Below are 27,651 nucleotides of genomic sequence, written 5' to 3'. Positions count from 1 at the left end.
GCGAATTTACCGAACGTAGCGAGCAGCTGAAATTGCTGGTCGGGCAGAGCGTTCGGTCGTTCGACAAAAGATCGAATTAACCGGCTTGCCTAAATCGCCGACTGGCTCAAACTACCGTGTTCGGGGACTGATCGAGATCGATTCGTTTCCGGCTTAGTCGCTTCTAGCCCTGGCGAGTAATTTTTCACCGATCGACCTCGGTAACGCGATCGCTCGATAACTTTTCACACCGCGTTTCTCCGGCATCTGCTTGCGCGCAACATTGAAATATTACGTCGAAATCGTGGCCGGTTTCGCGTCGATCGATACGATCCTCGAAAGCCACGACGACTCGACTCTATCGGGGAAGCGCTTCTCCTTCCAGGAACCAATACCGCGAGCACAATTCCCGATTCGCAGGGAACGAGATTCGATGCTGTGCCGAGAAGCGACTCGTACGACACCCCCGAGGCTCGCTCGTCGCTAAAAAGACGCGAGCGTAAAAGAGGGTCTCTGTCCTCGAGCCGATGAAATCGAGAGAACGAGAGGAAACTCGTCGATGCTCGGCATAGAAAGGGAGATGGAGACCACCGCGATTTCCAGAACAAGTAATTTCTGTCGCCTCGAAATCAGTTTCACCGGACGTCCGTAAATTGTCGGATACCGGCCGTCATCCCCGATGGGGTTTCATCCTCCACTTTCCGCCCTCCGGGCTTTGCCAATGCTCGACCAGCTTGACCCACTCGTAACCACGAGGGTGGCTTCGTCTTTCTTTTTTCCCTTCTTCTTCGACGAGTATCGATGAACTTGGGGTTAGCTCGACTTTTTCGATCGAGAAGCAATTTTTAGCCTGGCGTGACGTCATCTCACCGGTCACGTTTCTCAGATCGACGAACAATGTCGGCGATTCCGAAACGTGAACTATAGACGCAGCGGAAAGGAACGCGATGGCGAAATCCGACTACGGTACACGTACGTATACCGAGAGAAAAATGAAAGGTCGCGTTACCCCGATCGATTCGATCACGCGACGCGGTATATAACGAGTACTACCTCGCGATCCCGATAAACGTTGATTCGAGCGAGGGAATCCGTCGATATATGCTCGACCGGCCGATCGCGTCGCTGCGCGGCAGATTTAACGGCATTATTAACGCGATCCGATGTTGCTTTACATCGGATCGATCGCATCGTTGAAAGTTGAAAGAATTATTCGTGAGGTGCAAATTGTCAGCAAACGTCGCAACGCGTTCGCGTAATTATCGCGCTCGAAGGTGAATGGTGAAAGAGGGGATCGATGGTTCCGGCACGGTGTAGAAAATGTGGTATAAAATAGTTGGACGGTACGACGTGCGGCGCGGGCGGAGAACGAAGCGGGTGTAACGAAGCGAAAGCATTTTGCTGCAACGTTTATTTCGTCCAATTACATTTGGCAGCTGTACCGAAACTCACCGGCGACTGGAGCGGATTCCACGGGCTTGTTTATGGAGTTCCATATATCAGCCTTACGAGCACTTAACAGAAAGAAATGGCCGCAATCTTTCGTCTCTAATTCAGTCACTTAACCGCTGGTTATATCCGCTTTGCAGAGACGCTCTTTTTTGCGTGGAGATTTTGTTGGCTCGCTGATAAAAATAGTTCCCGATGGAAACGGATGAAATCCATTTAATAGCGTGACGCGAACCTAATTTGTCCGAATTACATGTAACTATGCTTCGCGAGAGTTTTAATACCGGAACAAGGATTCGTTTGAAATTCTGTAGCCTTACGATAAAATAAACACACCGGCTTTGTACCTTTGCATAATCTACGTTTTTTCATTCCGGCTTTGTTCTTCCAGCAGTACGCGTTATCGTAAGTTTTAAACGACGAACGATGATCGACGAAGAGAGCGCACGATGACCGCTCAAACATTTTTCGATCTCGGATGCGGATCTGAGAAACACCCTCGAAACCCGTGGAAACTGCCACAGCTCGATCTGGCTTTGAAGCCTTTCAAAGACCGCCTAAGCGAAATTCAACCAGAGAAATGTTATTACGCTGCGAATGAGCGAAATGTATCAAAGTCGAAGCAATTAATACATCGTCAAAGAGCGCGCCACGTTGGAACGCATGCAATTTCTGAGCCTCCGAAGACGCGGGACGTTACAAACCGCTGTTAGGGATTCGAGCCTTGCAAGTGTGGACGCGAGCATGCGCAAGAAAGACCGAGAGATCTAAATTCTCGGCGTTGAAACAATTAGGCAGTAACGCTTCTAATGACGTAGCAGCTGCTCAAATTTGGCTAGCAAAATTCCTCGCCGCGTTAACCCTTAATCTTCATCTGGGTCTAATGGACGTCGTGTAACGACGTCGCAGCCGGTTTCTCCTCGGTTATACGCGAGGAGAATTTGCATACTCGCCGAATATCGTGTCACCTTCTCCGGTGAAAAATCACGCGTGGTTTCGCGTATCTTCGTGCGCGCTCCATCGGCTTCGTTTCGCGTTTATCGTTATCTTTCCGTCCAGTATCGCGTCTCGAAAGGTTCCTACGAACGCGTCCTTGATGTTTCGTCACGCTTCGCGCTAACGCGTCGAGTTTTTAACGCGACGTTACCATCGAACGTACCATCGTTTTTCTTTAGTCGTAATCGTTGATTCGTCGAGTTTCACTAATGCACGATTTCTCGAGAACCACGTTTCACCACCGACAGTGGTGGTCGAAACAAAAGAACGGAGCCACCAAGCTTTATCTCGTTAATTTATTTCTCTATTTAGTAATCCCATGGGCCACTCGAAGATTACGCGTTATCGTCGCGGTGTTCGTTTAAAAATCCACGACTCTCGCGATGTATAGAGATGCTCGCAGCGCTGCAAGGTTTCACGGAGATCAGCCGGGTAATTCTTTCCGACGCTAATCCGCTTGCAGCGTTGCGGAAAAGAAGCTTACGGGCAACATCTCGCGCATTGAAAGCGCCTCACCCTTTAAACGCCGGATTAAGGGAGTCATCGCTATTCGAACAACTCGGCTTTGTCGTTTCGATTACGATCGTTAAGCGAGAGCTTGTTCCATCTTGACGCTTGGACGACGTCGACGGTGTCCTGGCTACCGGTCCCGTAATTATCCAAAGTCATCGTTTGCGAACGATATCGAAACGAAACGTTGATAATTTCACGAACAATCGAAAAGACGAAAATATCATTTCCGAGATAAAAGTGCAAAGATCGAATACGGGAACGGGAACGGGAAGCAACGCGGGAAATGCGATGTTTAAGAGCGGTCCGAAAGGCTCGTGAGCTGTGCGAAATTACTGGATCGTCGAGGCACGAGCGTGCTGCTCGATAAGCGAGAGTCTAGCAGTGTGCCGATAATGCAAAGTTGCGCTCGAAACGTGAAAGAGAACGGCTTATCGGTGGAAAGCCCCCTTAACGCTGCTGCATATCGGCCACGTTTACATCGATAACTACTTCAACGATCGTACCCGTCGCCATCGCCCTGGGGTTTGAATTTGAATACCTCGAGCACGTAACCATCGAGCGAGTCTAGCGTGTTCATCGAGCATACGTGTTTGAATACGCATCCACCTCGATAACGTTCGGTTAAGAGATACTTTCTTTTCAATCGGGATTCCTTCGTCGAAATCGTTCCCCGATCCACCTTCGAGTTCAAAGTATGGTAACGTCGCGACGACTTACTCGTAGTTAAAAGATGAACGTATCGTAATCGGTCATTGCTCGATCGAATAAGTCTCTCCTCGTGTCTCCAGGGATATACCTGAACCGTGGAGATAAAAGCTCACGGAATTGTCGCGCGAAAGGAACCAAAAGGAAGCGGATACAAATAAAAATAAAGTCAATAATTGAACTCGTAATCAATCGAACGCGATCGGTGAACCACGATGAACCGTCCAAGGGAAACGATGCAATTTCTATAGAGAAGCGTGGGTATCTACGTTCGCACACGACCTCCGCTTATCCCGCACAGGCGCGTCGCGAGCGAGCGGTCCACTTGGACACAAAGAATTATTGGCTTCCATTCTGTTCTCTGGTTACCAACGGCATCTGTCTGTCCAGCGACTTCCTTCTACCCCTGTGCAGTACCTCTCACCGTGTCCGCATCCCCCGTGGACCCTGCACACATGCCGTACATCAACTCGGCACAATTCGAAACATATCGACGCGACGCGACGCGCGCGCCTGTCCTCTCAGTTCCGGCGAGCTTTGCCTTTTCGCCGGTCCCCGTTCGATTTTTTGCGCGGACTCACTCTCGATTCATCGCCAACTTTCTCAAATTTTCTTCGGGAACTGGTAAATAGCTCCGCCTAGTTACGGCAAAGATACGCATCGTTACCATTGTACGAAATATTTATGGCTGGCAGATAGTCCGGTCGTGAATTACACCGTCGCGGATTTTCGCGTCGTCTGCGACGTCGGCGTCGGTGTCGCGTTCACCGTAAACGACGCGTACAGAAAACGCGTTCCACGATGCATTCTTGTTACCCGGCCACTGATGCGCCAAGAATCCCAGGCCAAAGCTCGCGGAGAATTTATGTAACGGAATTACGGCTCCGGATTCTTTGAACCTCGTCGGCGAGCGGTGCGATTCGCGCTCGTTTCGCCATTTACTCTTTGTCGATGTTGCGCGCCTATTAACGAACTAGTTTGCTACATTCTCCTGTAAATTGCGCTTGTTTATTGGAAGAAATAAAATCGATGAAAAGTAAAATTACTTTTACTTTGCGTTAGTCTTAATAATAGGATAGTCTGATCGCTATCGGTCCACGCGAGACTCGACATCGCACGAGCATAGTAAATTCATCCACGCGTGTCGGTAATCGGTCGTGCGCACGGATGACCGATTATCGCGATCTCCGAGCATCGAAGATCCGACGGATACGACGGTACAGTTTCGGTATCAAGCCGCGCATTACTTGCATCGCGTCAGATAGCTCGCGCAACCGTTTAATCTACCTGACGCGTGCAACATCTCAAGTGTTCCAGGCGAAGGCTGCGCGACATGCGAGCGTATAGAGCACGACAACGATAAATCGTGACATTTTTCGGTGCGGTTTGCCAACGATGAGATTCTAGGTCTCGAACCGCGCCAGAACGCGAACGTTATTTTAAATTCTCGCTAAACGTTTAAAAATGACATCGCTAAAGAAACGACGATTCGTTCGACGTCGCTCGACGCGTGTTATCGGCAACGTGTCCAATCCCAAGCAAAATATGTACTCCTTCCGACGGAGTTACCCCGATCGAAAGCTGCAACATCTGTCGTTGCATGGACGCATGATTAACGCTTCTTGCCCGATCAAATTGGGAATTTATCGGTCAGCAGGAAATTTCGCTGTTCGACCGATGCTGGATGTCTCCTAATTCCGGGATGATTTAGTATGGCGCCGTCGCTTTGATCGTTACGTCGCTTGTAACGTCCAGTGGCCGATTCGTCAAAGTCGGCCGGGAAAAGCGACGCGTCGTTTCGTTTCATTTCAGATCCGTCGCGTATCGGAAATCTTTCGATCAGCGAGATTCGCGTCTCTTGATTCGGTCGTATTGCATGGTAATTGCGAGTCAAAGTTTGCGATGCTAGACATTTTCCATCGCAAACTTTTTCACGTTCACTTCGATTCTCCTCCGGTTTTATCTACCAACGAGAAGCAAACGTCAAAGTAATCTCTCGCCCGAATGGATAGCCAGTATAACACATGCCGTGAACCTGATATCGGCCGAGTAATATTTTTATTCGACCGGTCGCGATCGCGGATCGACCATTAACGTACATTAACGTCCCTCTATCGGCGACCGGTCGCGGCGCTTTCGTAACGGAGGCTATTAATTGTTCGAGAGGGTTATCTGGTTCCTGTGAAACTGCATTTCGTGTGTCGACGAGGGCTGGCCAGAACGCGACCCTTCCGCGCCGTTTTCCCTTTGTACGGTCGTTTCTCGACGATTCGTGTTACACGCGGTATATCTACCGTAACGGAAATCCTGCACGGTCGTATACATGGCCTGGGTATATTTACACCGGAATCGATGAGAGTTACGAGTTAACAACGCCGGTTGTATGGCTGGCCCGAGGACGCCCTCAGGATTGACAGAATTAGGGTCGCTTCTCACGCAGAGCCCGTGTTCCCCTCCGTATACTCGTCGCAAAGCAACAGGACAACGTTAACGGTCACGACGTGCACGCTACATTGTCTCGCAGTTCGATTCGGAATGCATGACACCGTTGCGTTATAGTTAGGTGACCAGTGTGTCACGTGTGTGGATAGATAAGAGCGTAGTTCGGGCTAAGGTGTCTATCGACGATGCTCGCCTCGAGTTTTTGCTCGAGCGCGAACGTTGCGATCGTTAACGAGGCCGCCGCCCGTCCTCCCTAGCTTTAGCTTCTCTCGCGAGTGACGTGCGAGCACACACGGGCATCGCAATAGCGTAAACCGCACTCCGCGCATCGGATGACAAATAAAAACCCGGGAAATGCGCGACACCGCAGCCAGGGAGACGGCCAGGGCCCAGAAATTGCACACCAAACTGCACGGACACGTTTTTATCCACGGCCGACGTAATTACGAACCAATCTCGTTCGCGAAACGCACGCTGGAATGTTCAGCGAGCGAGGGATCGCGCGGAACTTGCTCGGAATTGGTTGAAAAACCTACCGAATCCATACAGACGGACAGATTCCTTTCCTGTAACGTGTCAATACACGGAAGAAACGAACGACACTCGAACCTATATACATTATTTCTTTGCATCACCACATTTGTAAACATCTTTTTCCAAGGAAACAAACAACTTTGCAAACGTATTTACGAATGATTCGCTCGAGATAAACACCAACTTTATTCGCGCCTCAACGAAGCGCGTGGATGCGTCTCGATTGCCGATTCGTTCCGCGAAGAAAGCGTTTAAATTTTGTTGAAAGAACGTGCAACGGCAGGTTTATAGTACCGTTCGGTTACGCTTTATATCCCGCCTAACTATGTATACATATACATATAGACGGCCGCGAACGTGCGAAACTTGCAAGTTGAAAGTTGAAATTTTCGGAGAGCTCGATCTTCTGCAGACGTTTATGCTCCAAGTTTGCACAACTCGATATTACCTTGACAAGATGGATATTCGGAATAATCAAACTTCTGCCGACGAACAAGCACGATGAATAATGTATCCAGCGGATGCACGCGCTCGCGTTCAGGGCTACTACGGTCATCGATAATGGAAATGAAAAATAAAATTTCGAAGAAAATAGCGATAGGGACGACAATTCTCTGCTTTACGTTTATCCAAGTATGCGAATGATTAAATATTTGAAATAGCTACATGTACATTGAATTTTTGGAAGGTTTCGACTGGTTGCAACCGAATATCGAATTCTCTGGAATCTTTACGTTTGATTTTTCAACGTCCGCGCCCGCGCCCGCGCCCGCGCCCGCGCCCGCGCCCGCGCAAGAATATAACCAGAAGAATTCTTCGAAGGCGCGTGGCTGGCGAAAAGGAAGGGACAACGACGACATGCGTCCACAGTTCGGAGCTTAGCGCCGATGGCGATGCGAGGCTGGCCGAGAGAAGAGAAGCTTGAATTGGCGCTGATTGGGCGTGCGACAAACATCCGGTCGCATTCCGCGCCCCACGATCAAGAAAGAGCTTCTCTCGACTCTGGTCGAAGCATGCTCGCATTCTAACGAACGAACGATCGACCAACGGATTTCTTGCCACGAGCCAACATCCTCCAGACTTTGCCCACTTTGCGGACCCACCACAGACGTTCATCGTACTTTCTATCGACAAAACTGACGTGGACGCTTTTTCGGTTCGTCGATCGTGATGTATGTACACGAGAGACACAAGAAATTGTAATTTCGTCCAAACGATCTAACATTCGTCTACTCGCGCTAGACGATGCGAATAAACGAAAATATTTATTGTACAATTCTTACTATAGAAAACTCTTGGCCAGATATTGTATTTGCCTCGCAAGTTTCGTCGAAATTTACGCGTTCTGTCTTGTCTTGTTCCCATGCGAAAGATACAGGGTATCGTGGCTTCGCCTCGAAGGATATAGCACAACCGACTCCTAGCCCGGCGCCGCGTGCCGATGCGAAATTACATGTCAATGTCCACGCGGGAGTATTAGGTTTCGTGATTGACGACGGTGTACTCCGAACCTACAATTGGTTGCGAAACGGTCATAGGTTACCTATTAAGATTGATCCATGTCGAGGCAAAGCACTATATCAATTAACGGAAAGATTGTGCGTACCTATAGTTTCGATTGGTTTAAGGTGATCGATTACCACAATTCCGAGAATTTGACCGATGATACAAGACGAATTTGCGACCACGAAGAAATCTATTCTTGGCTTTTGTTAGATTTAGAACTGTAGCGGAATTTCGATATAAGCGATTTTTAATAATGCACGCCGATTAAGATATAGGTTTCCGAGGAAACTGCGCGCTCGCAATCAAAACTGCGACAATTTTGTCCAACGTAATTACGTTATCACGAAATAACCATTTAACGCCAGACATCCGGGGCGTCGTATATGCGCGTACTCGAGAGTTGCAATCGACGCGACGATCGGAAAGAGCGTTCGCGAACCTATTGGCTTCTCTGGTTATCCAACCGAGCGAGATTGGATCCATATAGAGTCGAAACGAACGGCTCCATTCGGATTTTGGGATCATTCGTCTTCTCCAATTAACCGTAGACCTAACGCACCCAGACAACAAACGCGCGATACGGAATTGTCTGCGAAGACCGGGGAAAATAATTGAAATTGGACCGGTTGCATCCACGAAAACACAATCGTTCGATGCATACGTTTCGAGCGTCTGACTAAAATACAAGATTATTCCATTTAGTGCGATTGTTGCATTGTTGCGTCACGAGTTCTGCTAGACTTCGATATACATCCTAATCCGACGCGTTCGTTGTCTGGCCGTCGTCAAGCTGGCGCGTGGCGTGGATTGAGTTGGGACGGTTTTGATTCAGGAGTCCGATGAATAGGAAACAAAGGCATGCACGAGTTACGCGCAACATTTTTAGCCGAAACTTTGGGTACGCAGAGAGGTCGTAAAAATAGATAGTAAAACAAAACGGAAAAGAAATCGAAAATTCCGCGAAAGAAAATTGCTTCGTGCATATTTTAAGCCGAAATTCAAACTTTGGTTTATTTGTCCGTTCCCTTGGCACGAAATAACATTAGGAAGAATTTGAAATTCCGATTTGATATTTCGTCGAATGTTGGAAATGACGCGACGGTATAGATCGTTATCGCGAAACGGTAATTTTATTAGCCGTAAGCATGAAATTGTACGTTCTAGTTGGTGCTGTTAACGATCTCGTAAAAGAGAGAACGGTCGAGAACGCCGAGACGTTAACGGATACCAAAGTATCTTTCGCGTCCGGTATAGCATTCCAAAGTATCGTATGTTGAAAAAGAAATGGATATTACGAGATGTCAAGCTTACCTGGCCAATGGACTGCTGATGATGTAGTGCGTGTAATAGAATATGCTGGCGACGGAAACGAGTAGCAGCGCCGCGACGCATCGCTTGACCGTGGCCTGTTTAACGACGCAGCGCGGACCAACGGCGCTTAGTAAAGGAACGCCAGCCTCGACCGCGGAAATTTTCATCACCATCGTCTCATCAGACGGTGTCCGATGCCTCTTATCTTAGATTAGCTTTCGATCGTTCTTCTCAGTCCGTGGAAATCCAATTGCATCGACGCTGTAATCGACAAACATCCATGGATCCCTGATAGCGATCCGTTTTTTTCCTCGAGCATATCCGCTTTGCTCATAGTCGCGCGGACGCTATTATTTTATCCAAGGTATTTTCTCAGGTGAAAATCGAGTCTAACTTAACGAGGGTCGGTCGGATCGGTAACAACGAATGCGCGTTTCCTTCGTTTCGGTCTCTCTTCGATTCTTTTCGCCTTTTCGTTATTGCCTTTGCCAGGACGCGAGAAAGGTCATCGGCGTCCCGATGGAAGAGCATATTCGCTCTATTCGATCATCGGATCGACGGTGACGGGCTCTGGATCGAATTCCCTATCCCGTCTGTCAAAAAACATCGATGAAGGTTTACCAATAAGAAACGGATCGCCGCTTGTTGCGTTTCCAGGAAGGTACCACGATCGCCATTTTGCGAGCAGCACGGGGACGCGCTGTTCATCGCGATCGTTTTTAACCCATCTGTGCGAATCGTAATTGGTTCCGCGGCAAGAAGACCTTTCAACGGTGCGTCGCCGAAGCGGAAGACATTATATTTCGTTTATGTAGCGATCGACGATGGGCGTTGTCGGTGTTGCTCGTTCGAGACCATGTCGCGATTCCTTGGAACAAGGTTTATGAAGACGAGACAACGGCAGCCTGGTCGACCGATCGGGAAACTTTTTCGAGGGAAACGTCGATAAACCGAGCCCGACTCGGAATTTTATATTCGCCTGATTCAAACGTCTGCGAATATTCCTCGACGCGTCATGGAAATCCGCCGTCTACTTCCGGTGTCGCTCTAAGGTAAGCTGGTTTTACTACTGGACTATTTGTTATGGTACACACGATCGATCGCCTCAAGATATCAAAGCTTGGCTCCTAGACGTGCGAGCAAACCCGCTCACTCGTAAATTTCCAAGAAAGATCTCGCTCTTTCTCTCCGACCACTCTCTCTGTCACCGACCACTCCTTCTTCGCAGTGTTTACCGGACAATACCAGGTCACCTTACGCCCGTATCCTCTCTCTTCGATCCACGCGTATCGTCTCCCTTCTTTCTTCTCCTCCGCTTCTACGGCCCTCTTTCAGCTTCTCAATTAGGGACGACGTAAAGTTACGATGCTTCCTGGCCAGAACGATTTTCGAACGTTATCCTTATCGTCTGTATCGATCTTCTCACCGCAACGTACACGGATCCTTGGTCTACGAGTCTGCAACAGTGAACACGAAATACGAATTGAGAAAAGAGCGTGGAACAAATAGGATACGATACGATACGATACGATATATGTAACATGTCGGAAGAAAAATGATCGGTTGCTGGATTTACCGAGCATTCGAATACATTTACAATTATACAGCAGCTAAGAAAAATGTATAACCTGTCGAACAATTTCTACGCTATCGAATTGCGAGTAGTTATATTGCGAAGGTTCGAGAATAAAAAAAAAATATAAATAGGAGAATAGGGAGTCGACAACTACTCTACTTAATCGACGATTCGATCGAACGACGGGCAAATCAAAAAACGATTAAACAACGACAACGACGAGCAGCTAATCACGAGGCTCGACAACTTCAATTAATCGATCGTATTTCCGGGGAAGCGTTGTTATTCCAGCAGGTTTCCTCTCACTGATTTTGATCCGTCGATGTCGGGACGTGCATAGGTCGCGGCAACGAGTCCATTAATCAACCATCGTGTATCCCTGCAAGTTTCAAAGACTCTTTCGAGTTATGAGAGTAGCAGGATTCGTAGAAAAACTTGACAATTAAATTGAAAATGATCTACCGGTAGGAGGAAGAACGCGAATCGAGAAGAATCGACGCAGAGAAGCTTTTCGAAAAGCGCGTCGTCCTTTGTTCGATTCTTCGTTTCCCCGGGGAGCTGACCTAACATTTTTCTGCCAAGAGACACCGACACCTTTCGTGTCGTAGGAGTCGATTCTTGCGAGCCGAAAGCACGATAAATGTGACAATCCGTGAAAAAGATCCGTTCGCGGAATTTAATTATACTACCGTTAACCCAATGGGAACTCGTCGACGAGTTCTTTTTACGTGAAATGCGTTTCGCGTAGACAGCTCGCTATCGTTTCGACAAATCTGTTTCGATCTGTTTTGGAAGCATAAAATGTATAGGAACAGAACTCGCTAGGAGGAATCGAGCAACTTCGGCCGGGTTCTCCGTCCATGGATAAAAATTCTTCGAACAAATATATATCGTTATCTGAATTATTCATCGCGTCGAGGTAATTCCGGATCCCCTTTGAAATGTATGGGCGAGCGGTGCTTAATTCAAGAGACACGTTTTGGCTCCCCGAGTGGGTCGTTAGTCGGATGCATCACGTGCGCGGATTTAAAGGGCGGAGCCACGTAGGTGCAGTCCGAGTTAGATTGCGCTCGGAGACTACTCGATCGTCGCCAAATGATTACGCGAGCTTCCCTGATTATTCCTTCGAACCATCTTTCTTCCGATGCTCGCGGTGCATCAGCGTACAATCTTGGCGAAACGCTTCTCTAGTTTGGCTTCGCATGAAATCGCGTATCCAATTTCATCCGAGGCTCGTTCTCTCCCTCTATCTCTGGCCGGCTTACTCGTTCTTCGCCAAGCATATTTACAGGCAACACGATGCACTCCAATGACGTTTTAATCTGGCAAATGCGTTCCACGAGGCTTCCGTCTTTCGCTCGTTCCGTGCGTGCAAATTTTTTCCAACGTTACCCGATGCATCCAAAGTCGCGATCCATAGTACTCGAGGGTAACGAGCATTATTTTCAAGGACAAAGCGTGCGCTAACTATAACTACATATGGTACACATCGAGGCTCGACGACCTATCGTACGCTCAAGTTTTTTCACCGAATAAAAGAATATTTTCGACTCGAATCCGATTTCGAGAGTACGCGGCGCGCATCTTGAAAAGGATCGTCTACTTGTAGCATCGTTGTCCTTTTCGAAACAAATCGAACGTAATACCGTATTCGCGAGGATCGTGCGCATGCCAAGCTTACTCTGTCCGTTCTCCGGTTTGCAAACATCTATTCGATAATTTAACAAACTCGGCTGCATTTCGAGTCTCACGGAAGCTATACGAGATTCGATGCGAAAGTCATCGCGACGGTACCACGATAATTGGCTGCCCGAAACGAGCAGAACTCGCAACCGATCCGTGGTTGTGGAATTTCAAAGGAGATTTTATTAGTAGGAGCTCGCGTAATTGGTCTTCCGTTAATCGAGCGCGTCGAGTAGGTCGAGCGAGCGAAAAAATTAATTTCAAATTGGATTCTCGACGTGCAAACTCGAGTTCGCGAATTTCACTAACGTAGCGCGCCTCGCGTTAATTAAAGAAATTTTCGACCGACGCGACGCAAGGTAATCGCCGCAAAGTAGACAGGATAAAGTAGCCGTGCCAAGTGTCAACGGTTTAGATGAAATTCGGCCCGTTCGATTGTTTGGTTCGATTGGCGGAGGTGTCGAGAGCTACTCGAAATTTAAAATCCACGGCTGAACAACCATTTTTAAAACTTAAAAACCAATTAAACTCATTTGCTTCCCTCTAAACGTAAAATAACTTGTCTGTGCCGCGTATTACGGTAAGCGGAAAGTTGTCCATTTTCATTCTGCTGACCCACAATTCTTGCCCATAGGTGTTATTAAAAATACCTTGCCGGTTAACGACAATCACGCGTCAAACGGCCGACAAAGCGGTGGTCAACTTTTTTTCTCTCATTTTCTATTTTTTATTTTTTTTAATAAACTCGGTAACGCGACGCACGGAACTCGCGCAACACTTTCATTATCCTCGTTTATCGCGTCGCGGTGGCAGAGCGCGGGCTGGCTCGGTTTACATCACAATTTCGGCAGGGGTGGCACGTTTGCGGCTGGCCGGAATGTCACCGCCATATTTTTGCTCGCCGCAACTGGAGCTGATCTGTCAGCGGCTGCTGTCATTTCGACACCGTTGCGCGCCGATAGACGGCCAGATGGACACGCAGAGACAAATAGACGACGCAACGACGCGGCATTTTAATGGCGACTCAGCGACGCCCCTTCGCGACGCCTGAAATTTAACGCGGTCGTCTGAATTCGCGACGAGGGTGTTCGCGTTGCTTTCCGCTTTGTATTTAAACGAAAATTTCAATGTTTCCGACGATTACCCAGTTTTTTAAGCGTCGAATCGTTGCAAGCAACAAATTAAATGTCATCATTGGATCTAGACAAATGTGGGTTGCAGCTGTCCAAGAAAGCCAGTTTACGACGTTGTCGCGCAACAATGTAACTCTAGATTGAGAGGAATCGTAGATACGTAGTACGAGTGTAGTATACGTGATACGAACGCAGAATAATCCTAGCTAAAAGATTTCGCTTTTATAATTTCCTAATGGTATTCTAGTTGACCGCGTAAACGGATAGAAACAGAGTTTCTATCGCACAGAGAATACCATTTCCGTGACAAACCTCAACGAGACGGTCCAACCAAATTCGAATTTCCGGATTATCCTCGTCTTCTATCTGATGCATGCGCGTCCCAGCACCGCGCCATAATCTACAATTCTCCGGTATGTAATACGGAATTTCATAATGTCCGCAATTATCCGGGATAATCTCACCATCGTGTTCTCCGCGTAACGTATATTCCTGCTTTATTCCAGTAATGAAAATATCTACCATCGGACGTATTCGTCCACTGCTATTTAACCTAAAAGAGCCACGTTACGGTACATCTCGGTAATGTCGATACACCAAATTGCGATAACGACCGCAACCCCGTTCTCGCTCTACGAAATAATTTGCGAAATTTCGTTTGTATCCTTGTCCGAACCATCGTCGCGTTTAAGAATGCGAGAATCACTGGCGGTAGCCAGTCGTGCAAGTAACGTGACAAACAGCGACGTCTTTCCAAGGAGAAAACAAAAAAATCGGCTCGTCTATCGGATGTGCCATAAAAAGAGAGAAGAAAAATTAGAAAAAGTACTAGCGGGAGGGGAAGAAGGTAAGTAAAATCCTGACGGAATCTCGTGGAAATAAAGTTGGATTCCGAGTGGCTGTCAGTTCCGGAAAGTAATAACACGAAAATCCATTCGTGATAAACGTTTCGTGGAACGCGTTTCGGGGAGAAACGAGGACAGCTATGTAAAACGAATTGTAAATAAACCTGTCGCGAAATCGGACAGTCTTTTCATGGCTTGAAAGCAACGAGGAAAAAAACGAGAGGAAACGAACGAAACACCTTTGACTTTCCTCGGTAAAGTGCATTCGTCGTTTAAGATCCAGCGAACAATTGGTCGCACCCGATGGAATTCTTCTAATAGGAGCTACGCCAAGTCTCGAATTTCCGTTGATAGTTGAATGTTGGACGACTCGGAGAAAGCACTCGAGCCGCGTTTCCAAGTTCTCCGCGAACCGAGATGAAGTCGAGCTCGAGACACCGTCATCCTTAAACGCTCCTCGACAGTTTTTCCACCAGTGCTATTCGCGATTGCAGTTTTCATAACCAGTTACGCGCGCGGATACGTCGCGACTCGCGCCTAAGTGCTCCAAGGACGTCGTTGACGTCATCATCGTTAAGTCGAGTGCTCGGTGTGCCCCTAACTACCCTGGCGTGCACACTCCCCGATGCAACGTTAATCGCTCGATTGCGCGCCAACATGAATGGGAAACCACGACTACCAGCTATCATCTGTCGCACATCTCACGTACAATATATGCATATCGTTTCAAATAAATGGTTCCTTTACGAATACTTGTTACACTGACTGTGCTTATATAAAATTAAAAAAAATGCAATCTCGTTTTTGTCAACTGCGTGAAATTTGACCGATATCGTTTGAAAATGTAATCGACACGACATGATTTCGATGTCATTCGAACGGGTACAGTGCGACGCGACGTGGCGTCCTTTTCGCCGCTAATTCTCGCTTCGTTTAATGTACGCTATCACCTACCTCGGCATTCGTTTCGATTATCGACCCGAATTTCGTTCTAGAATTTAAATGTACACACCGTCGATGAATTATTAATAAATCCGATCAGAGGCAGCCCAATTATCGTCGAGGGATTACGCGTGACAGCACTCTTCTCCCAGTTAAATGTAAAAATGTTTCTGTAACCGAACGGATTTCGTGGCCGTACCGTTGTATTCGAAAAGTGATAATTGTACAGTGTACTCTGGGATCGATTCGATGCTCGAGTCTACCGAGAAACGGTGAAATTTAAGGAAACGGGTTTCCGACCTTCCTAATAGGGTAAAGTAGCTCGTTACCGAGGCTAATTCGTGCGAGTTTCTAGCGCGACAGATGTTAACACTGAATTAACACGCGCATACGTCGTCGTACGAGCGCATACAACTGAAGCGAGTTACACAGCGTTGCCAGGGCGTCGCGTCGGCGTCGATATGATCGTAATTTCAGCTTACAACCATAATTAACGCGCACTGCGGACCGGTACACCTGACTGGACTCTACCAAAATACACTTTACCGACCGTTAGTTACGATAGATGCCAGATTTTGTCTCGACTAAGAAACTAATTGCGGTATACGCGTCGACACAGTTCGGTAAAATATTTGTTCGCAACAGAACGGATTTCTTCCAGTTATTTGAATCCGTTGTTCCGTTGGAACGATGTCTCGTGACTCTTTTAGAGAGTACATGTTAGGAGACGAATGAAAAATTTAATCAGCAACCGTTCGTGTTGGTTCAACGTGGATCGTTAACAATGAATTAAGTGAGCTCCGAGAGACGGCGAGATTATATTTATTAACTGGTATGCTCGCTGCTGTTCGGTGGACTCGACAACGCTTTTATAAGTTGCGGAGCGATGCGATGACGGGCGACATGACAAGTGTATAACGTTAGGCGACTAAATATAGAGCGAAAGGCAACAAGTATAAAGTAATAACGGCATCGGAGAAATCAGGAAATCATGTGGCAATATTCAAACTCGTTCGCCTTCGGGCGTTCCACGTCTGCTTGCGGGCAAAAAAGGCGTCGTTACCAGAGCAATTCGATAGACGACTAAACGTATGCTGAAAATACGCGTATTCGCTTCGGATTCTTTTTGCGTCGCCGCGAAACAGTTTCCGAGGCTTCGATGCGTCAAGCATATACGAAAAAATAGTTACGTGGATGCCGAAGCACGATAGAAATACAATTTAACTAGATAGTAAGTAGATTTCGCATCATTCTACGCTTTTGTTGGAATTCGCTGAATGGAAAGTAAGAAACGAACGTGCTCATTGGGACGATTCGATCGATCGATCTGTTCGCAACATTGCGTTTCACGCGACATTATTAAACATTTCCGGTCGGACCGATTTGCGCGATCGGTTTAACGAGTGGTGTAAATATTTGCCAGTTCCCGGTATGGTGAAAAGCGGGAAAAACGAAAGAGGAAAAAAGAAGGTATCGCGAAATAATAAAAGAGGGTCAGCTAAACGGAAAAGAACGAAAAAGCCGGCACAGCGAAGGGGTAAAGGGAAAAAATTGAAACAGACGCGAACGTTTCGATTCAATAAAATCCTATTAGAGGACGGATCGTGCAAATTCATTCGACGGGTGGTAATTACAATCGAACGCGGTACCGAGCCCGAACCGCAGCCGGACAATGTACCGGTTCGAAATGCATTTATACGAAATAAAAATTTAAACACGCCTCCCGTACGGACGACCGAATTTCGATTAAGATAATTAATCTCCTGCCAAGTGAATATTAGAACAAACAAAAAAAAAAAAAAAACGGCTAACGATCTTGTCGTTTCATTTTGGTGTGGCAATTCGTCGTTGGGAAATTCAACTTGTGTATTCCTTCGAGAAACTTTAACTTTCGCGAATTCGACTCGACGTACTTTTCGATCGACAACTCTACTCACTCCTTCCGCGTGGAATAGCATTCAGGGAAAGGTTTTTCCGCTGGTTCGACTCTCTGTTTTCGGCTGCTTCGATCGATAAACTCCACCCCCTTGCCCACGGAGAAAATATTCGCTACGCCTATCACGACAGCTACTCGCACGGATGCCCGGCTAGCTAATTTGCATTCGCTACCTTTCCGCGTCGAGTACGTTGAACACGCGGACTGGCTGCAATGCGACTGTGCTTTCTCGCGTACGCGACAAAAAATTTTTTCTCGCTTTGTCGAGAACGCGCAGAGGTGCGCAGTCGGGTAGCCTTGACACGCGCCAGCGTGAATAAAAGATGCATTTTCCATTGTCTATTTCTCCTTGCTCGTACGTACGCGACCAAAGGAATTTCTAGTTTCTCAAAGTTTCGATTCTCGGTTGCGTCGGCGTCGGCGTCGGCCTCGGCCTTGAAACAATCGTTTACGTTTGTCGTGCTATCCATTACCGCTTTTGTTCGAGGTATGCCATGGAAAACTGAGAATAGACGATACGTAATCTCGAAATCTGTATATTCGAAATACGATTGTCGTTGCTTTCGTCGTGTCAAGGGTTAACCATTACTTTGCGCCAAGACGAAGAGAGGACTAACGGGCGAGTACTCTTCTTTTGGCAGTCGGTTGGTTATTTCGAAAGATCGAAAGGAAGCTTGTAATATGAATGGAAGCCGCGTAACCAGCTCTGGATGACATTTTCAGCGTCATTGGCGACGGTCAAAGATACCGGTTACCGTACCATCGTCATCGACGCGGATTCGAATGGCAATCGATGCCAGCAAAACCGCGGTGATAAAGCGTAGCACATACGTTTCACCGTGGTAAAGTGTCGTGGCGGCTGATCGATGTCAACGAAGGAATATATCGACGAGGTCGAGGGAACAACGGCAAATTCGCTCGGAGGAAAAAGGGGAAAGCAGAGTCGAGACAAGTATAAAAGAAGAAGAGAGATTGCCCTGAGCTCGGAAGAGATCTCGAATAATCGATACATATTGATAGTGCGGTAACTCGGCGATGGAGAGTCGCGACTCGTTCGTAACATTAATTTCTACTCTGGTCGTCATCGAAGACGAAACGAACGTTTCGTAAGTCTGGGCTATCGAAGCGATATCTTCTTGGTTGGAACACGTTGTCGATACAAGAGTAGGTACGCTAACGTAACGCGCATCCATTGTCATCGAATAAAAGATCGTCGTTCCCGAACAAACGCCGCTCGTGTCGATAATGAAACGTTTTAATAAATCGTAATTAGCCTGCGTGTCTCGCATACCCCTCCGACGCGCGACGCCGACGTCGAGTATGCGATCCATGCGTTACGATGGGCCCGACCGACTACCTATCATCGTGACCAGTAGATACGTAGACTGGTAATTACGTGGGAGAAAATTACCAAGGAAATTCGTTGTCGCGGTAAAATAATTGCTGCGACGAAAACGTACGCGTGCTCGATCGAAAAGGCTGATCCGATACGGTCGATTAGGTACGCGAATCAAATTCGTCTCTTTCTCGCGCGATCGTTGCGGGTTTACCGGCGACACGAGCCGCGCAGATTAATCGGATCAGGTCTCATACATCGTTAGGTACATTTGCCGCGATGCTTTCGACTCTAGTCACGTTTCGACGAGGTACGACGATCGATCAAAATTTCCGAATGGCTCGTCGATTTGTATTATGATTTCCACCGCGCCGCCGTGAATCGATTGCTCGAATAAATCGAGACTTGAAAACAATCATCGGAAACGGCTCGAACGGAAAAACCGCTCGTCCATCGCCTCGTTGTATTCCTCCCTCGCAGAATCCAACACGAAATTTGTCTAATTTTTCACAGGACCGCACGGTTACGTTGCGATTCGGTCTAACACGCGTTCGACGGTAAATGTCGACGTTAAAAAATGTATATTATTCAAATGTACAAACGTCCTACGAGTTCCGTAGCCGTTTCGAAATGGTAACGGTCTACGTTTTCGCAAAGCAATAAAAGTTCAATGATTGACTTTATGCACTTGCTTCAACAGCGATGGAGCAAAATTATATGCGTTTACAGATAATACGGAACGATTCCCTGCGCAACTATGGGGTGCTACTTATGTACAACCAAGATATCGACAACGCCTACGGTCTTACCGATAACACTTCGAGTGCTGCCACGATGTAACTTCTGCGGTATACGAACCGACGCCGATGCTATTGGCAGAGGATGTGGACCAACCGTTACGTTTAATCCGATCACGTCACGCAGCGTGAATCACGTCCCATGACTTCGGTCCATCCTCGTAGGATTACATCGACACTGCTAGCAATTGTCCGACTCGTGTATCGATTTGATCGATCGGTGCGTTATTACGTACAGTCCACCGGTATCTGGTGTTAGCGTTCCGATTATCTCCGACTTGTTAAAACAAGCTACGATAAAACTTCGGGCGATCGAACATTTAAATTACCGTCGATCGGTATTACACGATTTTTCCGAGCGATAACCGCGGAAGCTAGTCGTGCGTCGGAACGATCAACGATCGAGGACAAACTTGAAAGAGTTTAAAATTGTTCGCAGAAATATCGATTAGAAGTGACTTTCGATTCTTAATTATGCCGGTACGTACAGGATGAACATCGTTTCTACTCAGCTCGTCGTTACATAAATTTGTATAGCATATTTTCTCGATCGGTACTCGTTTTAAAACTCGGCTATCGAGAAAACCAAACATCCCAGTGATAGTCGCGTTTCGACACGGTATCCCGATCTACCGAACGTTTAATCCGATAGACTCGCGACGTTAGTCGTAATCCACGACTCGCGGGAGGCCCAGATAGTTGTCCGGGGAAGCAGGCTACGACGGCTGGATATCAATCGGTGACTTATGCGTTAATCGAGCTGGATGCCCGCCAAGAATATCGCGAGCAATGACGCGGTACCGCGTGGGAAAACGGGTCACGTGCCGTTTCGCTGCGGGGATGAGCGTAAAAGTAACGCGGAAAACTGACCCACTGACACGGTCCAAAAAGCACAGAGAAACGGAAAGAGACCTTCTCGAGTTGGTTCCCATTGGACGGTCGAGAGGCCGCGAAAAGAATTCAGGATAAGAATTCAGAAGAAGAACGCTTCGATACATTGCTTCTTCGCTCGCCAACTATTTTATTTCGTTCCCGTTCATTTCAGTTCTGCAACGAGATTCGGTAAAGTTACAAATTCCGAATGCAGCACCGTTTTTCATCGAATGGTCTGTTGATCGATCAACCGCGTAGACATAACGAAAGAACGATGATTCCGACTAGGTTTTCGTCGCGTCATTCGATTCGTTCGTTCGGATCGAATGAAACGTTCCGCGAAACGTTTTCGCAACTATTGCGAGAGAGAGAGAGAGAGAGAGAGAGAGAGAGAGAGAGAGAGAGAGATCGGTTTAACGACTACATTTACAACTCGCGCTGGCACACCTACTCGTAAACCGGTTACGTACGCGTGCGAATCGACAAACGTGGGCGCTAGAGACTGTAATTGAAACCGGTCGGCTTTTGCGACGCTTCCGCGTGGATTACAGTTTGCGAGTGAACCGATTCCGAACGCCGTACTTTCTCGCTAACTTTGTCGAATCGAAGAGTAGATCGTCGACAATTTCGGTCAAAGTTCGGATGATCCGCGAATACGGACTAGCCGCTGGTAATTGAAACCAATTCAATGGCGTGGTGATTCGGTTACTCTTTTTAGGTAGGTTCGTTCAACTCCGAGCACGGATCCGACAATGTCCTACCTATTCGATCCATCTACGCGCGTACCTTTTAGCCACCCCATCCCTTCTACTACCCCTGTCTCTATGATAATCTACAGGTGCATCGGCATAAGGTACGAGTGTTCCGGAAAGCGTAAAATGGCAAAATAAAATAAGATGGCAGCGATGTTGGAAAACTTTTCCGATGTCCCACTACGCTTTGCATTCAAACATTTCGTTACAAAACTAAATATAGCACCACCGCGTCTATATCTGCCTAGTCGTACAAGTACTTTCAAACGTTTAACGACATCGACGTTCCATGTATACAAGAGTAGTAGTCGCAAATCCAATTGACAATCCTGGTGAAAGAGAGAAAGGGTATCGAATCGAATCAGACGAGAAACACGCGAGTATCAAGAATGTCTTCGCCACCGTTACCTCTCCTCCGTTTGCGAGCGATCGTGGTCTTTCTCTTCGACCCGGGAACAAAGAGGACGGTGAAAGAGGTTGAATTGCATCGTTACATCATCGGTTACTTAACCGTAGCCGTAGACAGCCGACGATGACGCTAGTTCGAACCCCGGGATCATAATGCTTTTAAATAGATCGGATTGCCAGAAAGTTCTCTCCCGCGCGCTCAGTTTTCTTTGCGTTCCGTCAAACGTCTTCCTCTTGTTTACACAGCGATACTGCTCTCTGTGCTTTTTCTCTCGTCCGCCGATTACCTTGGCGAGACTACCTTCAAACGGATATCCGACTCGCCGGCACGACCTCGCAATTCTCCATTTCTCGAAATGTCAGACGATTTTATCTTCTAGTTCCGGTAGATTCGACCGAGGAGTTGGCCGACATTCCGAACCTTGTACTCTACCAACGCAGACGGAATCTACGATTGTTTAATTCAACAACTAATTCAAACTATAAATAACTCTGGCGCGATCGGACAGCGTGCATGCGACGCTGGTCTAGCAACGCTTCGACCTCGACGAAACAGACAATTCCTTTGTCACCGAGTGACTTTCGAAGGTATTTTGTCGATTAGAGGGGGCTCGTCGAGTGGTAACATGGCTGAAGACGACGAAATCGAGGAATCGAGGAAGAACGCGTTACGTTACGTTACGTTACGTTACGTTACGCGGCGACACTGACGGAGTTAACTCGAGGCAGATAGTCGATGCACGCGAGGTATGCGCGCGTTGGCTTCACGTTCAGGTTGCAGCTTCTTCTTTCGTCTCGTTCTCTCGTTACATCTCTTCTCTGTCTCCCACCCTCGTTCCTTGGCCTCTTTGCCCGGCCTTTTTTCCGTTTTACTGGACCGCTCGCCCGACCGGGGACTGACTTGTTTGCTTCCCGATCGAGGCTATCAGCCTGCTACGGATGGTTATTTCAAAGGGTCAAATCGAGGTGTCGGGATACAAGCTCGATATTTCATCGGGTGCCTTTGAATTAAGTGTCTTTTCATTTCTCGCGCGAACGAGCCTTTTGTGCGCTTGGAGAAAGACGGCCGATCACGGAAGATTATACATCCCGTGGCCTCTGCATCATGCCAGAACGAACAATTCGAGTCTCACGACGGCCCCTTTTAGTTACAATGTCCGACGAAAACGGAATCGATGATCGTGACATTCGTCTACTTTCAATGATTCAGATTTTTTAACGAAATTTGGTGAAACCGCGCGAGCACGGTGGTCACTTACGGATTGTACGTGATTATACATATATGTATTATTCATTCAAAACGCGATCGTACGTACTATTTCTTCGAGTACGAACGAAAAAAGAAACGTGTAAACGCAGGCCTGTTTCGAGTCCTCGATGGAAAACGTGTAAGGAAACGATAACCAATGACTCGTCTTTCCGAGAGGTGTGTGGTTGGGAACGATAAAGTGGCACCGTCACCCTCGCTAGTCGATGAACAAAGGAAAGCTCGCTACCAATCCATTCGTCGCGTATCATTGCCTCTTATTGGTCACGATTAACACGTTGTACGACTACCTAATTGGCGTCGTGTCGCGTCCGGATATATCCACGTTTTGCATACATGCGTCGCATTGGCTCGATCATTGATCGCGGTGTCGAGCGATCTCGTGACGCCCGTTCGCTTGTTTCGCGTGCGACAATTGAATGGGTTCAAACGAAACACGTTAAAACGAGGCCATAGCTGGAGACAGACACGCCTCTGGCAACGTGCCTGTGTAACGCACGAATAATTTCATAATCATCGGTGTCAACATCGTAAACATGCTAGAACAAACATCATTACGAAACAAAGGACGCGCTTCTTGAACGTCGAGGACACGGAGCGCCGTTTAATCGTCATCGTTATTTACAAATCTCACGACTCCCTTTTACGATAATTGCGCTATTCCAACTAGATCGACAAGTTTGTTTTTTTTCGAGGTTGGAGTCGCTACATTTCAAATGCATATCGCTGCCGTAGTCGCTGCAACGATGCTAATCGTACAATTATTACATGTATACAAAATCTCGGTATAAAGATAATTTCAATCCAACGAATTCGTTTTCGTAACGACGAGGAATAGGAAACTCTTAAGATTCGAAAGTACGAGGAATCGTCTAACGCGATAGAATACGACTCTATTACCTCTGACGAAATCACGCGCCCGAAGGCCAAAGCAACCGACAAACTCGGTGAATAGTCTAGCGACCGGGAAATGCTGCGAATTTGCATCTACCGGATAGAACGTCGTCGGCTAGACCTGGTAAAGAAAACCATTCAAACTTTTCGCATCGTGTCGCCATGAAACTTTCGAGTCGAAGATGACCCTGAAAAGAAAGCGCCTAGCACGCGCCCCCTCGGAAACAGTAAAAACTGAAACGAACAAACCAAAGTGAGGTGATACGAATCCTATCGGAGAGAAACTTGGAGAAACGCGGCCTCGCGAGTTACGGAAGACCCCGTTACCTTAACGAACGGATATCGGCTGCGATATTTCTTACACGATCTTTTCACTTTGTTTTGTAAACACTGTTTGCGTTCAAGAGTCGAAACGCACAGATTGTTTCGGCTATGACCCTCGACTAGGCTGAAACAGACTCGATGCCTTGCCTGGACGTCTCTCTCTTGACTACAAACGATGTTTTAAACTTTCCTACCGCGCTTCGCTATTAGTATTCTTTGCCATTGCCTAATCTCTCTCTCTCTCTCTCTCTCGCGCCCGCGCGCGCCAAGTACCCCGCAGATGTGGAATTTTTACTACATCTCCGCAGCGTAGATTCCAGCGAGGGTTCATTCGCGTAGGGCTATATTAAAGGCGAACACTGTTTAAAGGTGACCTCGCCACTATGAATGCTTCTTACGGACGAATATCGCGACAATGATCGGATCTTTCGAATGTCAAAGTCGCGATTTAATTTCGCATTCGGATCGTCATTTCCGCGTTACGACTACGTTTCGTGATGACCATAAAAAGAAGCTGATCGATCAAAGGCGTACAAGGTCGCACGCGTATCGAAGCTTACTAAATTTTGGCTATACTTGGATTCTATTCTGTCCGAAATGCTGAATCGCCACTCGTGCTAAACTCGTGCGATCGGACTTAATTTTAGCCATTATCGACTAATTAATAGGTTACGCTCGTACCGGATGGTAATCAACGATGACTCGTTCAGCGGTGTTACGCAAGCTTCTATTTATCGACCTTTTGCTTTCGTATGTATTCGAGTTATCTTTGTTTTCTACGATAGCAAAACTAATTAATTAATTAGATAGCGCAAATCAAAACTAAAGTAGAAATAACGTCGAATTAACCACTTTTACGTAAACGATAAGTTATATGAAATGCGAAATAAACCTTGTAATTCACGTTGAAACTAAATCGTCTAAGCGGTTCTTTGTTAATTTGTGTTTCACGGCCATGAAAAATGTACGTGTCACTCTGTACTTGAACCGATACTGTATCAACCTCGAGCACGAGGATAATCACATGTTCGCTCAACACACCGAGAATAATACATATTACCATTTTTCGTACCAACAATTTTTACTCGAAAAGCGATACAATGACCACGCGTTGCAATACTACCTATATGTCTATCTTTCGAAAGCGATCGATCTATCCAATCGTTCCGTTACCAATGACGAGTATCATCGCCCAAGTCTCGTTTTCTCAATTTTACACCGAAATAAATCGATCGAAAGGGAAGATGCGAGTCTTATCTATGGTCGCGACTGTTACTTTTGTGCAAATAACATTCTTCGTTGAATTGGCAAATTCGCGTAAAGTAATAATCCCACCTCGTTCGATTTACGTTGAGAACTCTACTAATAAATTTTAAGGAGACAAAGAAGAAAATTGTTTCGGGCAGATAACAACGTCGTGCGATACATAGAGGCGTTTAAACGGACCGCGCTTGTTTACACTAGGCCCAGTCGACGTACACATGGCACTTTTTTTGCCTACGAGAATTACGCCGACGGCCTGACGCCGCACCTAGAGACATCTTGGCATGCGGGATCGAGCGCGCGAGAAACACGGAAATTTTCCATCAACTTTTCGAAACCTTTCGAGCGTTTATCGCAACAATAAAATAGCTGTATTTACCGGTAGAGAAGAAACGATTCTAGGAAACTCGTGGCAACAGCTGGTTCGGATTGAAAACATCGGTCCACCTTTCAGAAAGCAAATTTCTGAGAAACCTTCCTCCCGTTCTTGGATTAAGATTTATCGTCGAGGAATCCCTTTTGTAACTTTTACCCTTCCTTCTTTTCCCCTCTCGGTCTTTCGATCTCCTAGAGCAACACGAGCGGTAACGTTCCGTTCTCTTTTGTTCTGTTCTTCTTGTCCGTCTTTGTCTCGTTTCAAAGATGTACGAACATACGGCTGTCACGCGACGCACTTTAAACGCGATCACAGGAGAAAAATTACGTATTCGACGATCGACCGGAACCAACCAACACTCGCGCGAATCGTTTCGCGACGCATCGACGACACGAAAAACTAACTCTGGGTCACCGCGACCGCGAGAGAACAAGAGTAATGCTACCGTTCATCTTCGTCTTTGGAGGTTAGGTTCGGACATCTGGCGTCTGTTTCGTTCGCATCGTTCTCGGCGATCGAAAAATGGCACGCGTACAACACTGTCGCGATTCGTTTCGAACAAGCCGAGAGCTACACCCACGACACGCACTACCGACCGAAATCGACGAATTCCGTTCGATTATTAGCACGGTAGAACCGGCAAAAAACTATAAGAAAATCCAACCATGCTGCCTGCACGACCGGCGTCAGACTGCCGCGAGGACAGAGCGGGGATTCGGTTGAGTGGCATCGCCCGACACCCCGCTACCCCCTCCTTCGCGTTCGCCTTCACGCGGCCAACGGACCCTCGTTCCTCGTTCCTCGTTCCTTCCCTCCTCTCGCGCTCGTTCACCGCGTTTCCCCACTCGTCCCTTCGACCATTTTCGCCCCACTATACTTCTAGTTTGCGCGACCCTTCGCGTCCCACCGCGAACTCGACCGACGTGCCCATCCCCGCCACTGTACCGTCGACCAGGGAAAGAGAGTCGGCGTGAGCCGCGTAACCGAAAGAGACGGACGAAACGGGAATGCGACGCATGCGCAGACTATCGGTCGCGGCACGCGGTCGCGCCCAAACGCATCGCTTCGCGATCCTCATATTGATGTACTACGCTACGCGGTACGCGCTTGCATTCGCGGCGAACCGATTGCTGCCCTCGCGAATACCGAGCGACTCGTACGTGACAGACGAACGGAGCAGCTCGTTAAGAAAACGCTGTCGGGGATGAGATACGTGTACTTTTATCCGAATACTTGTCGAAGCGGCCGAGAGCTCGATCAGAGAGCGAATCATCGACGCATGAGACGGCAGCCGAATATCTTTCTCGATTCAGTTATCGTCTATGCGTGAATTACTTGAATCCGCAGAGTGGGTTGGAATATAATTTACTAGCCATTTCGAAGTTTTAATCACGGACGATTAATTAGATTTTCAAAAGCTTTGCTGGGAGACACTGCGAGCCCTTTGGATACGCAGCTTAAAGATATCGCACCGTTTCGCCCTTATCACCTCTCCTACTCGCCCTTAGAAAACATTTTCCCTTCCCTATTGAAGTGGCAACCCTCCTCCGTTTCGTTGAATTCTTTAACGATACAATTCCCGGAGCAACACAGTAGCTCGCGAGCAACGCCGCGAAACGAGTCTCTGGAAATGGTGCCCGCTGCTGTGCGCGGGGTTAACTAATGAATTCCGGTGCGGTTATACCGGGTCGGATGCGTTTCGAAGTCTTATCGTTGGCTGGAAATCAGCCTGCTTGGCAGATGTTCGTTGAAACCCCACTCCCTCTCTCTCTCTCTCTCTCTCTCTCTCTCTCTCTCTCTCTCTCTCTCTC

At 47.4% G+C, this 27,651-nt stretch overlaps 1 protein-coding gene across 3 annotated transcripts in view; it reads right to left on the bottom strand.

Moving 5' to 3' along the window:
* The window catches only part of LOC128877412 (bifunctional heparan sulfate N-deacetylase/N-sulfotransferase), a 106,570-nt gene that overhangs the window by 22,404 nt on the left and 56,515 nt on the right, over positions 1-27,651 (bottom strand). The window contains exons 1-2 of one of the 3 annotated variants that reach the window (XM_054124695.1): positions 25,844-26,555; positions 9,436-10,892 (exon numbers count right to left, since the gene is read on the bottom strand). In XM_054124695.1, coding sequence (XP_053980670.1) covers positions 9,436-9,608 — 173 coding nt within the window. In that variant the 5' untranslated portion in view covers positions 9,609-10,892; positions 25,844-26,555. Of the gene's footprint in view, positions 1-9,435; positions 10,893-19,695; positions 19,879-25,843; positions 26,556-27,651 lie in introns of those variants that run through there. The other 2 variants (XM_054124697.1, XM_054124696.1) reach the window with 2 other exon arrangements.

The sequence above is a fragment of the Hylaeus volcanicus genome, chromosome 5, assembly GCF_026283585.1.
Source record: "Hylaeus volcanicus isolate JK05 chromosome 5, UHH_iyHylVolc1.0_haploid, whole genome shotgun sequence".
NCBI lineage: Eukaryota > Metazoa > Arthropoda > Insecta > Hymenoptera > Colletidae > Hylaeus > Hylaeus volcanicus.
The sequence above is the reverse complement of the archived record's forward strand: the minus strand, read 5'-3'. Positions and strand labels throughout refer to the sequence as shown.